The sequence below is a fragment of the Dermochelys coriacea genome, chromosome 1, assembly GCF_009764565.3.
Source record: "Dermochelys coriacea isolate rDerCor1 chromosome 1, rDerCor1.pri.v4, whole genome shotgun sequence".
In the NCBI taxonomy this organism is placed as follows: Eukaryota; Metazoa; Chordata; order Testudines; family Dermochelyidae; genus Dermochelys; species Dermochelys coriacea.
This window is the reverse complement of record NC_050068.2, coordinates 197738391-197756827: the sequence shown is the minus strand read 5'-3', so window position 1 is coordinate 197756827 and position 18437 is coordinate 197738391. Positions and strand designations below refer to the sequence as shown.

General features: G+C 37.1%; 1 protein-coding gene across 12 annotated transcripts in view; it reads left to right on the top strand.

Moving 5' to 3' along the window:
* Positions 1-18371, top strand: part of TFG (trafficking from ER to golgi regulator) — a 35003-nt gene extending 16632 nt beyond the window's left edge. For 3 of the 12 annotated variants that reach the window (XM_043511205.1, XM_043511199.1, XM_038374726.2), the window contains exons 4-9: positions 399-482; positions 2358-2504; positions 3867-4034; positions 8216-8356; positions 14668-14757; positions 17600-18371. In XM_043511205.1, coding sequence (XP_043367140.1) covers positions 399-482; positions 2358-2504; positions 3867-4034; positions 8216-8356; positions 14668-14757; positions 17600-17958 — 989 coding nt within the window. In that variant the 3' untranslated portion in view covers positions 17959-18371. The remainder of the gene's footprint in view (positions 1-398; positions 483-2357; positions 2505-3866; positions 4035-8215; positions 8357-14667; positions 14758-17599) is intronic. The other 9 variants (XM_043511231.1, XM_043511226.1, XM_038374744.2 and 6 more) reach the window with 3 other exon arrangements.
* Positions 18372-18437: the final 66 nt, after the last annotated feature.

Sequence of the window (18437 nt, the reverse complement as noted above, 5' to 3'; positions counted from 1 at the left end):
CACCAAACTTACCTTAGTGACTTCTTAAATGCGCTCTCTCATTAATATCTCTCTCATAATTTGGTGGAAGGAATATTTTTCCTAATCTGATTTAAATAGCAAATTATAAATTACCTTTTGGTCATGTCATTAAGACTTAAGAAAGGATGAGTGTTCTTAACTCTGTGCATTTTACATTAGCCCATAATTGTATTTGTCGTACCGCTGTACATGTAAATTGTAATGTAACATGTAACAATTTTTTTTCTAGTTGCTTTAAAACCAAGTTTAACAAGTTATGATTACAGTTTCAAGAAAGCAAACATCTTACTTTAAATGGGCATTTGAATTGTAGATGGGCATTGGGACTTTTTGTGTTACTGTTCAATATTAACTATTTTTAAAAAAATTCTTTACAGATGGAGATCTTATAACAATTTTTGATAGCTCAGATCTTTCCTTTGCAATTCAATGCAGTAGGATACTTAAACTGACATTGTTTGGTAAGTACAGATGTTTGGGGATCTTCTTTATTTCTTTTAATTCAGGCAATAGGCTCTCTTCTTTGTATGCTGGTGACATTTCCTTCCATGAAGGCTGTTTATAATTAAAAGGATGCCATACACTTAAAAATTACCTTGCTGCCTGAAATAGCTTTCCCTATTGTTACAAGAGGCATCTAAGATTACAGAAACTGCAGATTAGAAGAAAAAATATTTTTGCAGCTTTACTTAATTCATTTGGCAGAGCATTGTGTTTAGGGAATTTCATTGTTTTCTCCATACAGCCATTCACTTTCCTTGGTTTGTGTGGGTCTTCCAGACAGCAACGTAGGAGAGAGAAGCATTAGAAACAATAAAATGTGGTTATAAACTACAAAAAGGGGGCTTCAGACTGGTATAAATCAGAAGATTCTTAACTCATTTTCTTGTTTAAAAATTGAATAGATTTCAAGTTGACTGTGTCCTTTTAAGGAGCTGTTTTTCAGCCAATGACCACTGTTCAAGCAACTAGTAGGCTTGATATATAGTGCTCATACAGCAGTAAGCACCCTCTGTCAAGAGACATAAGGAGTCCTTGAGCACTACTGTGGTACTGGCTTTGTGCATTCTGTCCATTTGTTAATTTTATTGTGGAGCAGAAAGAGGGAAAATGTTTTCCATTTTGATTTGTGATAATTGTATTGTACCATGCATACACACTCAGGAAGTACAGTGGGAAATGAATTGAGCACAGAGGGCAGCCACTCTGGTGCTGGCAGTGCATATAGACCTTCTCCCTTCTTCCACTGTTAATAGGCTCCAGCGATGGTTCAGGCTTAAATTAAGAGGAAAAACTGTGGGACTGCAAGCATATGTAAAGAGTTTGAATCCAGAGGGTATATCGACACAGGGATAAAAGACCTGCAGGACAGCCATGGCTGGCCTGGATTGGCTGACTCAAGCTCATGGAGTTTGGGCTCGGACTGGAGCCTGAGCTCTGGGACCCTTCACCATCACAGAGTTTTAGGGCTTGGGCTTCAGCCCGAGTCTGAACGTGTATGCAGCAATTGTTCAGCCCCAGAGCGTGAGCCCAAGTCAGCTGACCACGGCTTTTTTATCCCTGTGTAGACGTACCCTAAGTGGACAGAAAAACATGAGAGTTGTGGTTGAAAATTTTTTTGTTCAAAAAGTACATTTTAAAGATTGTTTAAGCAAACCATTTCTTACATGTTGGTTCTTATCACAGCTTTTTTTGCACAGACAAATATGTTAGTTTGTATTTTGTAAACTGTTCCTGATGCTTTTAAGGGACACTGCCAACTTAAACATGACTAAACATTTTTTTTTTACCTGCTGTTTTACAATTAACACTTAAATTTCTGCAACTGAAAGATCAGAAAAAATCTGGTAATTGAAAAAGAATGAATTCTTGGTTGACCTAAGCATATTGCAGGCTGGTGCATGCAAACTTCTCCATGCAGCTCTGGTAATATGCAATAAGGTGCCAAATTGGGTTGTGGTAAATGTGCATTTTGGACCCATGTGAGATCATAGTCTTTTCACTCATGACCCACAATGACTGTACAAAGAAAAGGAGTACTTGTAGCACCTTAGAGACTAACAAATTTGTTAGTCTCTAAGGTGCTACAAGTACTCCTTTTCTTTTTGAGAATACAGACTAAGACAGCTGCGACTCTGAAAAATGACTGTACAAATACCTACAGTGCCTACAATACACTTGATTTTTAAACTCCCCTCCACAAAGGAGAGACAGAGATGTACTACTTTATGCTTGACATCTAGGAATACTACTGTGTAAGAAAGTTGTTTAACCTGTGCCTGCACAAATGTTACTATGTTCCCTCAGAGTTCATTTCTTTAATTACTATTTTATAGTTAATGGGCAGCCAAGACCTCTAGAATCCAATCAGGTGAAATATCTCCGTCGAGAGCTGATAGAACTTCGCAACAAAGTGAATTGCTTGTTGGATTGTTTGGAGCCACCTGCTGAACCAGGGCTTTCCACCAGCCTGCCTGAAAATGGTAGGTTGGGCATTTCTACTGTTAAAGAATTGTCTGAGTTAAACTGTGTGCTCTTACATCCCTCAAAAAAGGGAGTCTTGCCTACTAATTCTCTCAGTCTGCAGACTGCTCCTCAGTTGCTGTTTTAGAAACTTAAATTGCTAGTGCCCTTCAGATAACTTATTTACTGTGCTTGGCTTAAAGTCTTTTAACTAGTAGGGGTATTGTACCAAGTTAAGAAACGTTGACTGACTTTCTTAACTGGTTACTTTGAAGATAATCAAGCATTATCTTTCAGAGTACTCTTAAATATTATTTCAATCATTTAAACTCCCCTGTGAGTTAGGTAAGTAGTAATATGCTTATTTTGCAGATGGGAGGAGAGGGAGGAGTGGATGCTGGAAAGATAATGACTTATCTAATCACTGCTTGAAACCAAGTTTGGAACTTGAGAATCCCTGGCTTAGTCCTATGCTCAATGCTTTAGATAACACTGCCTTTCTGATGCCTAAAAGATGTGATGTTTCTTAAATATGAAATGAAACAAATATTGATTTTTAAGCAGCAATTGTCGGGGTGCATGGCATTTTATGGGGATTAATAATCAGCTGGGAGAAGCTGATTTGAAGCATTAGCTGCTAATCCCGAGAAAAGGATCTGAGCCTAAGTAGTTGCTCCATTTTTACTTAATAGCAGCAATGTGTCTGACGTATGGATTTTCTGGGGGTTGTGCAATTTCATTTTGATAAATACAAAGAATTGTACCTTACCAGTCAGCTTAACTGAACCCTCCTTTGAGGAATATAATAATACCCAATCAGAGACACAGTGACAACACTTAATATATGGAACTCTCCTGATTGTTTTTCCTCTTTTGGGCAGCTTCATTGGGGGTTCTCTAGTCGTTGTCCTATGCTGGGACAATTTAGAAAAGCAGGCCCTTGCTGCAAGTGGAGGTAGAAGTCTTGGGATCTCAAGTTTTTTTTATTATTTGTGTTGCCGTACAGCCTAGGAGCCCCAGTCAGGAACGCATTATGCTCGGTACTGTACAAATAAAACAAAAATGATCCAAAGAGCTTACAGTCTAAATAAGTTAGTGTACTATCACATTCTGCTACAGAAGTGAGTTAAGACTGAACCAATTTCTATTGACCTCCATAGCGGGTATGTAGATAAGCTTCATTCTCCAGTTATTCTGACGTCAACTTACAAGTTGTATGTGCAGTTTTTAAAATTTACTGTGCAAATTATATATATGAGCAGCCATGGAACATTTAACTTCACTGGTTCCTTGTCACAGAATGGTACTTCAAATTGGTACACCAATTAAAAATTTTTGAAAAGGCTTATGTAACAGAAACAAATCTATTGCTTTGTTAATAGATGCTGTTGATGGTAGCGAAGAAAAACCTGCTGCTACTGACTCTTCTGTCAAGCCATCTACTCAAGTTATAGCAGCAAGTATGTCTGCTTTTGATCCATTAAAAAATCAAGATGAAATCAGCAAAAATGTCATGTCAGCATTTGGGTTGACAGATGATCAGGTGTCGGGTAAGAATATATATTTTATTGAAAATAAAGCGCAAGAGATTTTCATTGTTGGCAGTTAAAACTTCAGTGTTATGAAATAAAGACTTCATAGTATGAATGTGTTAGGTTACTATTTCCATTCAGTACCTTGTTTTTACAGAGTTCCATGATATGGTATTTTTAAACTGCCTGGGTTGAATAGGCTTACAAATTCTGATGGAATATATGTAACAAATTTATATTGCATCATTTTTAGTTAGGTGGAGAGCAAAAATAGTTTACAGTAATTTAAACTAAAACAATCAGCTTACTTTTAATAGAAAGTTTTGGGGCCTATACAAATAAGTGGGCACAACTGTATTTAAATCCAAGGATTTGCACCTGCTTATGCTAGTTAAACTAAAGACCTTAGGGTTTCAGTCTATTGATGTTACTTAAGTGAGGGATTTAAACAAAAAAAAACAAAACCACCTCTTCCCTTTTTTTTCTGGATAAACTGTCCTCTTCCGCTTTCATTTATAGTGAGCTTTGAGTCAGTTTTACTTTCAGAGTTTCACGTGTTTGCACAAAAAGGCAATGTAGAGTGGCAAATACTGGTCAGAATTTTTAAAAAAAACCCCAAAACCTCCCCATTACTATTTTAAATAAACATTACTAATGATTATCCTTAATTTACAGCAGCACTAAATTTTGTTTAAAGGATATAACAAAAGAAGCAATCATTTGCCAATTTATTTACTAAGCATCATTATTAATCATAGCATTGTTACTAAATTAATTCTTATGGCAATGGTACCTTCAGAGCTAGTACAGTATCAGTGCAAAAGTAGGACAGTACAGGTACTAAATACTGACTATACTTGATCGTCAGCTGCTTCAAACATGTCAGATGTTCTTGAAATGAATACATATAATGTCATCTTAAATCCCTTATATGAAAACTAAGGTAACTTCAAGCAACCACACAATAGCATTGAAATCTGAATTTGGGCTGTCAGTCTACAGGTTTGTTTTCTGTATCTAGATTTTACAGCTCTGATGATACTTTGTGGGATTATTTAAAGTGCTGAAATTGGGAGTAAAAGAGATTGAGAGCCAAGTGGCAACGTTGCGGCCAGATCCTGTAAGGGCCACCACGTGCACTGAGTTTCATTGATTTAACTGCAAGTTGTGGGAGCTCAATTTAGGCTTTTTAATTTGGAAATTCTGTGTTTTGTTGCCTCAGACATTTAATGTGGGTGCTCTAAATTCAAAACAGCTTAATATCTCCACTTTTTATATTTATTAAAGTGGCAATAAAAGCTTTATCCATGCTCACTCAATCCTTTATAAACTGTAATTTGATAGGAAGTAAAATTGGAATCATATTCTTCTTATGCCCCCCAAAATTTGCCAAACTAAGACCCTCATTTCCTGTACGCTCTGTAAGCTTCCATTTTAGAACTGCTATTCATAACTTCGTTAATCCTAACAAAAGGATATGTTAAGTCCTTCAGCAAAAGGATTTTTTTTAAAGACTCCTTCTGAACAAAGAAATAAGAGTGGAAATATGAACCATATTCATGTGCAGACAGCAGAGAAACTGTTATCTGATAGAAACACAAGTGGACAGATACTGTTAAAACCAGACCTTCACATTAAGACCATTAACAAGATTCTATAAATGCTGGCATCCAGTAATTAATCTTTGATTTTAAAATAATTTAAAAAAAAGGTTAGCGGTATTTCTATATAGTTGTAGATGGCATATAGTAATTTATTAAAAAAAAAAGTCACTGATGCATACTGATTACTAGAAAACATGATCAACTGTTACTATTTGCTTCCTGATCTTGCTATAAAGTGTGTGTCCGTGGCACGTGTTTCTGCTGTTTTTGGCCAATGGGAATGTCTTGTACAAGCCTATTTTTTTTCCTGTCAGGAGCAAGTACCAATCGTGTTCAATGTTCACATATATGCTGCTTATTACTCGTGGTGAGGATCAACTTTAGAAGTTTTTAATTCAAGAATTGCATGAAAACATTGGAAAGAGATTTTAATTAGAAATAAAATTAGAGAATTAAATTATGGTAAACGTGGTGAGCCATTGTATAGCTGCAGTCTTAAAAATGATAGCTTAGACATATCTCATGAATTGGCTTTATCTGAACAACTGAAATGATTGACTTCTTTCCACTAGTATAACTAGCTAAGAACTCGTCAGTGTTGCTTTTCAGTCCTCAGATAAAGGTGATGCTATAGCATTACAAAGCCTTAATCTTAATATTACAGTGCAGCTTTGCAAACTTCTACTTGCTTGGTGCACAACTCTTTTTGATTGATTAAACATCTTTGCAAGAAAAGAAAGCACTCGTAATTAGTTTTGGAAGGATTAGATTTTTATCGGTAAATGTCAGTAAACATAGATTTCACTGTATACACACAAACCGATTAAAAAAAAAATTAGGCAAAGTAAGAAAAATGCTGTTTGAGAAGTTATTAGAGTCAAAATCCAATGATTTAGACTTTTTGAATTAGGCTAGTTACAAATGGACTAGGGAATGAATAGTTTAAAAAATGATTTGTTGATTTAAGGATATTTATTTTGTATATTTTGACATGGGACAATGACAATTTGTGATTTAATGGTTTATAAATCTTTAACTTTTTGAAGGTCAGTCATTAAATTGTCTGACCCTCCTGTAATTTCATGCAACTGTGAAAATATAAATAGATGATAACCTAAAAAAAAAAAATTTAAAATAAACACTGATACCAGTTGAAATTATAAAAAAAAAAAAATCTGCCAAGCTTATTGATGATGTACTGTGTTAGAACAATGGACTACATTTTTGATATAGTAGGCATAAAAATATACTAAAAAATGAGCATTCAGTCTTATCTGTTTCAGAGTAGCAGCCGTGTTAGTCTGTATTCGCAAAAAGAAAAGGAGTACTTGTGGTACTTTTCCTTTTCTTTTTGCGAATACAGACTAACACGGCTGCTACTCTGAAACCTGTCATTATGCAAGTCACTGAATTTAGCCGTATAGAGTGGAAAGTCTTATCTGTAAGTCTGTTGAACTTTGGTTCTCAAAACTGTTACTAAATTCCTGTATAACGTAAATCACTTTAAAGTTACAAGTTACTTTTCTCTTGAGCAGCCTTGTGAGCTGGGTAGATATTCCATGGAATAGGTTCTTACTGTTACTATAAAAATATTCATTATAAAATACTTTACTAGCCATATTGGAACAAATCTTAAGACATTATATTTGAATGGTCTTACCGTGCTTTTTGTCTAAATGGCGGGGAAGCTATCTTCTTAATGAAAATTAGAAAAATTTCCCTGCTCTTGCTGGAGGCAGTGGAAAAAATGAAAGCTTCTGATGTATATAGGGCTGGTAGAGCAAAAGACGTTCCCATTACCAAAGCTGTGCTGATACCACTACATAAACAAGGAAGCCAGCAGAAAGGGACATCTTTGTTTCAAATTTTTAAAACTGTGGAATGTGAAAGTAAAACTGAAAAAATACTTGCTACGTTTGTGTTAGTGGAAGCATATTGTATGAGTGCCTTTAAGTCACACCAAATATTTATGGGTTTAGGTCCCAGTCCTGCAAACACTTAGGCATGTGCTTAATGTTAAGCTCCTTAAGGAGTCCCTTTGAAGTTAGTGGCACTACTCATGCTTTGGGTTGGGGCGTTAGTTTGCAGGCCTCAGATCAACATGTACATAATTATACGTTTTATGCTTCTTCAGTTGAGTATTCCAGAGCGTTTTACAGACTTAAAATATCCAGAATTCACCTAGTCTTTGTGACTTCAGACGGTTTATTAGCATCCAAGTGACCATTTTCCCCACTCTATTTTTCAAAATTCCCATGCAGGTAATTATTTTCAAACAGAAACCCGCTATATCCTGGCCGGGAGTAGAAACCCAAAAGAGTCTTTAGAATACTGAAAACAAATAAACCCCTCCAATCAAATACATATTTACCCTAGGAAATTCATGGTAAATCACTCCAGCAGTTATTTTCCAAGTAGACTGGGTTTAGAATTTCGATGGCATATACTGGGCTGTGAAGTAGAGTTTTTAAACTTTTTCAAATGTAAAGGTGTGAAAAACTGGAAAGTTTTTGATGCAGCAAAGACATTAAGATTATCAAATCTTTTTGCTTTTTTTTTATTTTCCATGCTTACTCTATTCTCTTGCTCCCCCAGGACCACCCAGTGCCCCTGTAGAAGAACGTTCAGGAACACCTGATAGCATTGCTTCCTCCTCTTCTGCAGCCCATCCACCTGGGGTTCAGCCACAGCAGCCAGCATATGCAGGAACTCAGCCACCAACGGGTCAGATAGAAGGTGAGCAGTATCTTCTCATCATGAAAATTGCAGTCAGACTTCAATAATTGAGGATTGTCATGTTTTACATTAAGAGTTTACTTCAAATTGCACATCTAATACTATATATGACTAGGAATTTTATAAGGAATATCAGACTCTAAAGGCCATGATTCCCCCCATGAGAATAAATTTTATAAAAGATTCAATATTAAAACAGTAGATGGTGCTGTAGCTTTGTCTTAAAAGCCAGATGGTACTGAAAAATAATAGAAATTACTGTAGTACTTTAGTAGTAAAATTAGTGCAGATGTTAATGTCATTGTAAAAACTGACAGGAATGTTAGCCGTTCCAGATGTCAAACTTCACATTAGAACTGTTTGAAAGTCTAACATGTACATGTTACTTTACGTGCTGTAATGTCACTTACTTTAACAGTAAATACAGGGGAATCTGTTAGAAATGCTGGTCTGCATACTATAAAGTAACCAATTATACACAACGTGCAAATTATGTCGTTTAGTACATGTTCCTTAGATGACAGACAAATTTACTCTCCTGTCCAAAAATCCAGGCCAGCTCAGCTGTTAATGCTCTAATATACACTGTATAATACTCTATGGTTCTGTCACAGATAGAGTATTGTAATGGCCTTCATAATATCTACCAATAATTCTCCCAGTCTGGTTCAGAATCATGTTGTCATTGTGACAGTTTGTAGTTGTTGTTTTTCCTGCTGACTTTCTTCAAATGCCTTACTTAGATCTTACTTTAAAAATTCCATTTAAGATCCACACGGCATTCAAAGCCCTGCCTCGTAACGTGTGCTCTTCTTTTTGTTATTTGACTTCTTAATATTCACATGCTTGAATTCTCCATTATATTCAAGTTACATTGTCACTTGCAAAAATACTGACACGCCAAACATGCGTCATCCCTTTTGATGGAATTCTATTCCAGGAAGGACCTGCTGTGCTACCTCTACTAAATTTTAAGATGCAGCTGAAAGATCTTTCTCTAGTACACCTCTACCCTGATATAATGCAGTCCTCGGGAACCAAAAAATCTTACCGTCTTATAGGTGAGACTGCGTTATATCGGGGTAGGGAGAGGAACTGCTCTCCGCCCCAGCTCACCTCCGCTCTGCCTCCCCCTTCTCCCCTGAGCGTGTCACTACCGCTCTGCTTCTCTCCCCACCGCCCTTCCAGGCTTGCCGTGCCAATCAGCTGTTTGGTGTGGGAAGCCTGGAAGGAAGGGAGGCAGGGGGGAGAAGCGGAGCGGCAGCGGTGCGCTTGTGGGAGGATGTGGAGGCAAGCTGGGATGGGGGGGTGCAGCAAGTAAGGGAGGGCGCTTGTGGTAACACGAATTCGGATATAATGAGGTAAAGCAGCCCCGCTCCCCGGAGTGCTGCTTTACCGCATTATATCCGAATTTGGGTTATATTGGACCGCATTATATCGGGGTAGACATATATTCTTAATTTGATTTTTTTTTTTTAAACTTGTGAGGCAGAATTGCATCCCTGTTTTGCTTTCTATACTGAATATTGCAATTTACAGATCAGTGTTCAGCAGGTGCGTGTATCGAATACTAAAGAAGTTGATGAAGGTAAACCAATATCATGTGGCTAGCAAGGAAGATTTTAGGACTCAAATATGTCAGGTACCTGTAGAACCATTGAGAGACATCAGTAAACTTGAAATTGGCTGTTAAGAGGCAAGTGCTCATAATATAATTACAAAGTGTCAGATTGTAAACAATATAACAAATATTAATATATGCTGTTTATTAATATTAACACTTTGTTGAGCTGCTGACTTGGATTTAGTTTTTTATATATATTCTTTAGAACTTAAGTGGAAGTAAAATAATTCTGTACGTTGCATTTAATACTTTTAGTGTGTCCCCTATTTAACACTTTTGGCTCCTGGGACTTGTGCTGTAGATACTTTTGGGCACTAGCAATTTTAGGTCTTTGTTGGCAGCCAGAAAATGTAACTGAAAAGTAAGCACTGTAACTTTAAGCTGCTAACAACTTATTTTGTCAGCAGTTCTGTGGAAAAGGAAGTCAAATGGACAAAAACAAGATGTGGGTTTTTACATGTTGACTGTTAAAAATAGAATTAAGTAACAAGGTAAAGGTTTTAAACTGCAAATACAGGTCTGCAACTGTTGAGTCATTTGTCAGTGTCAAATGAGTGAAAAATCACTCACTGACATGTTGGAGAGAGGCAGAAGACACAAAAAACTGCACCACAAATCTTGGGTTTTCCCACTAAAGGTAATTGGTCCATAGTGAGAATACCTTTTAAAACAATGTAGCATGGTTTAGAAGCATGCGGAACACACATTTTTGGTATCATTTACCAAAATTAAATTGAGACAAATACAAGGGTTTGTGTTTGTTAAACTACTCATATATATTTTTTACATCTTTTTTTACAGACCTATTTATATTTCATTACATATATGAGTTAAAATAAAAAACTGGAGTTTTCTATAAGTCCTTTCTTGCTTCTCCCAAATTCTCCTATTTCATTGAATGGAGGTGATTTTATTTTCCTCACATAATTTTATTTTCAAAATAGGATTTTAGTTAGTTTGGTCACTGGGAAGAGGTTAGAGATCACAGGTATTGCACTTTGGTCATCACAAATATTAGTGTGTACTGTTGCTCATTCCTTGATGCATAAATAAGGAGCCTTGTCCACTTGCAAATAATGGTCACTTGCTTTATTGCTAATATTTATTTTATTTCCAATATAAATGTTAGTTTGATGGGAGTGAAAGCTTTGAATATTTTCTACTTTCAAAAACTGAGTTACTTTTATTGGGGATGGTGGTGTATTTAGTTTCTTTCCAACTAAGCATAGTAAGAATTTTTTCCTTTGTTTATGTTCTTCTTTTCTACAACAGGGCACTAAATGCTTCAGTTGCAGACTAATTTGAAACATTGTTTCAATTTAAAACATCATCTCTGTTGTTGTTGTTATATCTCTAAATTGCGCTATCACATTTAATTACCTCAATTTCATCAGTCTACATTTGTCACGTCCTCTGTACCTGAAATATTGAAGTAGTTTAGTCATTCCTGTACATCAAATGGACTCTAACATAGGATTCTTTTGGGTGCTGAGATATGAATGATTTCTAAGTCATTCCTTATTTGCTTACTGGAAACTTTCATTAAGCATTTTGTTGATTTCAACTCAGATTCATTTAAACCAACTGTTTATGCAGATGTGGCAGCATTTCAGTGGTGGGTAAAGTGAATCCTGCACTAATAGATCGTAAGTTTGTAAAGCACTTCAGGATCTTCCTGGCTGATAGGTGCTATGCAAATAAGATATTTTTCGTGTGCCAGGTTTAGTCTAAAGTAATATGAAACAGTTGTCTCTGAACTTCAGAAAATCTGTAACAAATGCAGGAACTGTTAAACTGTAGAATGCTTAACTTGTTAGTGTTTTCATTTGTGCTGTGCAACACTTGGCTTTGTATTATTCAGTGCACTTCGCTTTCAGGCTGGTCATAATAGAACGTTCCTATAGCTTCAGTAATTATATGCCCACACTAGGATCTTTACTTTTACTAGTTTCATTTGTGATTTATAGAAACAAGACACCAGTAGCAAATTTCATAGTGAGATGCTTCTTATGCAGCAGTTTTTCTGGAGGTCAAATACTCCTTGCTGATTCCTCTCGAGTCCCCCATCCCTTTTAATCCAGTACATTTTCTGTTGACCGAATAGGTGATAAGCATCCTCATACTTCTTACCAAGGTGTCTCGACCTTGGAGGGACCACTTTAGAGGCAAGAACTTATTTTCCATGTCCATTCAATTCTTGGCTTCCTCAGTGGTTGCATTTCTGGTATGGTCACTAGTAACTGTACAGACACAACCAGCTTCCTTCAAGTGGCCTACCAAACAGCAGTCTGACAGGAAAGGCTTTCAGTAGTTACATCTAGGGCTTGATCTGAAATGGTGATAGAGGTGAGTCTCTCTCCAGTGTCTTCATCAAATACTCTAGTTAGTTTCTTATCCTTTTACATGTCTCGTATTGTTCCCAACTACATTTTTTTGAAGTTTCTTGGACTGAGACAAGAAAAAATGCTTTTAAGTTCCTCAGTTGTAACTTCTAATGATTGATGACAGGTTTAACCTATTTTTCCCCATCAACATGAATGGTGTAGGAGCCTTTTTGGAGAATGGGATGGGGGAGAGGCCTCATCAGTGTCATGAGTGAGAGGGCTCCCAATTAGAAAGTATTTTAAGGGTTGCTAAGAGGGAATGTTGCTAAAGAAGAAGATAGAAGCTTTCTTCCTAGTGGCAACTACCACAACATCAGGGAACATGACAGAACCACTTCCTCAAGCTTCCCTCCCTAGATGAGCTTTTTACTTTGGCTTATGGCTCAGTGCTCATGTTTCTAAAGGTCTCAGTCTTTCTACTATCCACTTTTTAAAAGATGGCCAGTACATTCTTCTCTGTCATTTCTCTTATGATTCTTTTCCCCTGCTATGTGTATTATCTTACTTGATGTAATCCTGAGTGGAGCTGGGAGCAACTCTCTGCATAAAGAATTTGAAAAGAGGTATCTTTTATTCACTCCCTTTCATTTAGCTATTGTGCACTTCTGCACCAAAAACAAACTTTTGGTCTTAATTTGAACAACCTGATTTTTACTGATAACTGAGGGATGTGTGACACTTCATTTTTGAATGTGGAACACTTATTGTCTTGGACAAAGTGCCCTAGAAACAAATGGTCACTAGCAGACTAATTCCTAGGCTATCACTAAACAAAGGAGGTAAAAACTAACACTTTATTTTCTTCCGATCCATAAAAGTGAGAGTCTTCACTTTCTTTCTCTGTCCATTCCCTTGCTGAGATTTTTATCTTGGTGTGAGATACCACAAAATAAGGAATTAAATTGTTCTTTAAAACCTTTCTGTCCCCTCTGCATGTCATATATTCAAGACCAATTGTTAGCTTTGCCCCTTTTTTTCCATCCCTGGTCCAGAGACTAGCTTTTATTTTCCTTTTGGCAACTCGAGACTCCCCTTTTGTTAAATGTACACAAGACAGCAGATACCGTAGTTGTAAAATGTGAGATTTTACTGTTGGATTTTTTCTGTGGACTTCGCCTCCAGAGTTGGAAGGTAAATAGCACTGATCCTTTCACCTTTTTTTTTTCTTTTTTTATTAAAGTGGGATTATATGAAAATGGTATGCCATTGCTGTTGGTGAGGGAGGAGAAGGCGGCTTACAGCCAGTTCTTGTGACTCTCTTGATCTCATCTTCATGTGGAGTAGCTCAAAAGGCACAGAAGTTAATAATTTTGCTTCTTTTTCAGTTTTCCTCAGATTTTTGCTGCAGAAATAGTAAATGGTACACTTACACGTAGTGGACATAGTGCTGTCAGCATGTCTGCCAAAGCTAAGCCAGACATGAGGTTTGGCAGCCACACCTTGGTTTCTTCTTTGCATAGTATTTGTACAGTGGAGGAGAGTTGAAAAGTAGACTCCTTCAAGCTCAACAGGGCACAGACCAAGGAAAGTCTGATTCAGTGTTCAATAGAAGATTAAAAAAAAAAAAAAGAAAGCAAACACTAACGTGCAATGTTAGCCTAAGAAAACTGAAATACAGCATTGAACTTAGCAAATAAAAATATTAAAATGGAACTCCTCATCTTACGCACATAGCTTTCTTTAAAAGCGTATACTCCTGAGCCTCTTGGAAAACATGGCTTATAGCAAAGCGAATATGCTAAAAGATGTCTGGAATGTGAGATTGGAGTGAATAACGTACCATTCTCCTTAGAATACTGCCCATAGAACACATTTTTAGAACTGTGGTATAAACAGGCAGACATTGGAGATTAAAGAGGAAAATGCCTTGTTTTTTTTAAGCCCCATTTATTAAGATCCTTTAATAAACAATAAAAACATCACTAGCCCTGAGCTAAACCATTGTTAATTATGGCACATACTTGTTGCATCACAGCCCCTCCAAAACCCACAATCTGTTAAGAAAAAGCTTGTGTGTACTGGGCTTTGCAGGTTAAATAAAACCTTCTACTTATTAGACCAATATTGTGGGACCTGTATAGACAAGTGCCTTCTGGTAGAACACCTTGTAACTAACCCTTATGCGGAAGCATTCTACAATCTGTTGTAATTCCGTGTTTTTAAAAATGTGCTCTTTGACGGGATGGGCTCTTTGAGACCCAAATTGCTTCTTAACCATTGGCCACCAGACTGTTGTGTATGATGTCAGATTTTGGCCTCAGGTACTGTGTTCCTTTACTAAAAACCGTGTTTTTAATTCATAGGCCAGATGTATCAACAGTACCAACAGGCTGGTTATCCGGCTCAGCAGCCACAAGTTCAGCCTCAGCAACAATATGGTGTGCAGTATCCAGGTAAGCAGCTGCTGCTCTCAAATTTCTGTGTAGGTACAGAATATGATCACTAAATTTTTCTTAGTGCCACAGTATTAATTTCACTTCGACTGTACTTGAGTGGCAGTGCAAGGCACTGAGCGTCCGTCACTTCCATTGACTTCAGTGGGATTAGAGGGCATTCAGCAGCTCCTTAAAATATATTGCCCTTAAATTGTCAGTATTTCTGTTCTCTTAGCAATAACTGTAGATATGTAAAGTTTATCCTGATGTTTGATTTCCTAACATTCAATGCTACTTGATTCTGAACTAGAGAGGATTTTTCAGGGTTACCCAACAGAATGCCTTGTTACAAAGACAGACAAATTGAAAGAAAATCGTAAGGAGTTAAGAAGCTGTCTAAAGGCAGTGTTTTTAGTTCTGTTGAAAAAAAGATGAAGTACTCCACTCTGATGCCTCTAACAAGTGATGCCATTGAACCTACTAAATTGGACAAGAAAATGCTTCAACCTCTCAATTATCAAATACAGCATGCAAAGTGAGGCTTTTCCATTAGTTTACATTTGGTGTGAACACTAGATAAATACAGAAGAACTGCTACAATCCCAACTGTCACCCAAAAGAAACTAGTTTCTTTTGGACTGATTTAAAAAAAACTGTAGAAGTCAATAGTACTTGAACTTAAGGATCGCTGTTTTGTTTTCTATCAGCAGAACACTTTAATGCTGTGACCTTGTGCTACATGATTGAGGGAGTGAAACTGAATAAAAAGCTAGGCGTCTACATGGCCCCCAAATGAGAAAATTAGGGTTACCTTCAGTTCAAAGACATGGAAAAAGGGAACTTTGAATTTCCTTTTAAATGAGACAATATCTAATAATTGATTCTAGTAATAATTCAATTTATTCAACTATTTAGTTACTGTGACAGTCAAAGGTATTTATTCATGCTTTTAGATATTGCAGAGTAACACTGCTCTGATCCTGTAACCCTGTGAAAAGTTTAATAAAGGCCAATAGACAAATATCAGTATAAACATCTCTGCCAGTTGTTTTAAACTTGCATCGCAGGAAATTGGTACAACGTAAATTCAGTGTGCGCGTCCTTAGTGTTTAATCAAATACCAAGTTTTTATCTCACGCAAAAAACGCAAACCTTCGCAGAACACTTACAAAGGAATAGGAATTGTTTATATAATAGCTGAAGCTGTTGCTGTTTTAGAAACTTGTGTAGCAAAGTGCACTAATTTGAAGAGTTTAATTTACTTTCAAGAATAGACTGTTATCCTTTGCATAACTGGTAAGAGAGCCTTGAAAACTTCAGACATGGAGGTTTTGTTCTCAGTGTGTCATCTTTTTCCACCTCTCAGCACTCTGCTAAGCTGTGGTTGACTGCTCTGTGTAGACCCCTCCTCCCCACTGCAAAATTCATGATTTGAAGCCCGTGTCAGACCTCCTGAAACCTAATTTCAGCAGAGGTAGGAGGGTCTGTCTGATGCTTTCCAGTCTTGAAATTTGAACGGTTCTTGTAGTTTCCAAGCTAGTTTTACTTTCCCTAATAACACAATAGCAGACTCATCTGGTATTCTACTGGAAGTGTTTCTTGGAAGGTTTGGCATATTGTGGGAGTTTTACTTAAACTCCACAATTTTCTAAAAGTGTCGGTGAAACAAAACAAAAAATTGGAAACCTTAAATTGCAATGAACTCTTTTTCTAAAGAGATTTATTTTCATGCTTGGATTAATCTGTCAAGGTAGGGCTCCTCATAAATAAACTCTTCACAGATGGCAGTCAAGGTAGATCTATACCCTTTCCCTCTGTAGCTTTCATTCCTTGATCCTCATCAAAGGGATTGGACTTGCTTAGTCCTCCATCTACCTTCTTGCAAGCACCACTTGCCTCTTCTGGCAGATGGGCTTGGCATAGTACTGACTTTTGGTCATGCCAATGAAAATGGAACCTTTAAGAGGTTTGTTTCATGAGTAAATTTTGAGGCCAGTATCAAGGTGAGTTCAAAATTTACTCCAATGCATTCTTCAATCCTTATTTTCTATTTTCAGGGATGTGCGTTTTTAATAATTCTTATATATCTGGTGTTTAATGCTGACAGGATTCCAGTCAATGGAGAGATTTCATTGCAAGTAGCTGCAGGTGTGTTTCATGATAGAGATAAAAGTAGCTATCACATTATAGCAGGATTTTTGTTTACATCTCCCATCTGAGAAATTCCCAGGGAAGCTGCTTTTACATAAATAAATCACATTTTGGACATATTAAACTGATGCCAGCAGCAGTTGCACCTTACAAAGCTAAACAAATGTGAAAGCACTTCTTAATCTCTGACTTGTATCTTTAGCTAATGAATACTAAAAGCTGTGAATCAACCAAAACACTAGGCAATGATTTAGGTGTGAATTCAGTGCAAGTATTCTGCACTGATTTATGATCTACTTACTGAATGAAACAAAGTTAAAGCACCTGTCCCAAATGAACCGTTGCCTTTCAGTGTACATTTGAGCCCTTTAAATTCCTTCATAATGTGAAAACGAAGAGTCTGTATACTAGTCTCCCCTTGGGAATAATTATCACTACAAAATCTATAATCAGGGTTGTGTCTTTCAGCCTAAATGTAAAAGCTTTATTTTGCCCTGAATTAAAAACTCTTTCCCATTACTAGAGAATGTTCCACTTTAGTGTACCACAGACAGACAAGAAACTGCAGTTCATCCAGCTGTGTGCACTGTCTGTTGAATATATCAAACCTCAAGATCCTTTATTGTGCTTATGAGTGATATCTCTGTTTATAAGGAAATAATCACTTTCTCAAAGTAAAAATGCTGCTTGCTTTGTTTTGTCTTCCTAGCAGGCTACAGCCAGCAGCCTGCTCCTCAACAAGGACAGCAGTTCCAAGGATACAGTCAGCCACCATCACAGGCTCCAGCTCCTGGCTTTTCTGCTCAGCCTCAGCCGCAGTACCAGGCAAGCTCCTACCCACCACAGAACTATACTACACAAGCCTCCCAGCCTGCTAATTACAATGTGGCCCCTGTTTCCCAAGCTGCAATGGCTCCAAGCCAGCCAGGCGCGTATCAACCAAGGCCAGGTTTCACACCACCCCCTGGAAGTACTATAACTCCCCCTCCAAGTGGGCCTAACCCTTATGCACGTAACCGTCCTCCCTTTGCTCAGGGCTATACTCAGCCAGGACCTGGCTACCGCTAAGGAAGCTCAGCTGCTGAATGACGCAGGTAAATACAAGCAGCTATTTACTACTACTACATCCCAACAGATTCCAATATTTAAAATTGGTATTAATGATCCACAACAATAAGTCAGAGCATTCATTCAGTGTTGCTGGAACAAAAGACCAAATGAATCTTATTTCCTGCTTTAAACTATATCTGCTTCCTACTTAGATTTTGGAAACACTTCCTAAAATGTTTGTAAGGTGATTGACATTCTAGCTTGCCTTGTCTGAAGGAAATTAAAGTGCTAGTTGGAAATTTAGCCCACTTATCTGGCTTGTTTTTACTAATAACATGATGTACTAAATTAGACCCACTCTGGAATTAAAACTAGGTATTATGTATAAAGTGTACCATTCACATTGAAAGCTAATAAAAATATTGAATCCAGTACTTGTTTTTTAAGCACATTTCTTTTTACATGTGTACCTGACAGATTAAGAACTATTCTTACCA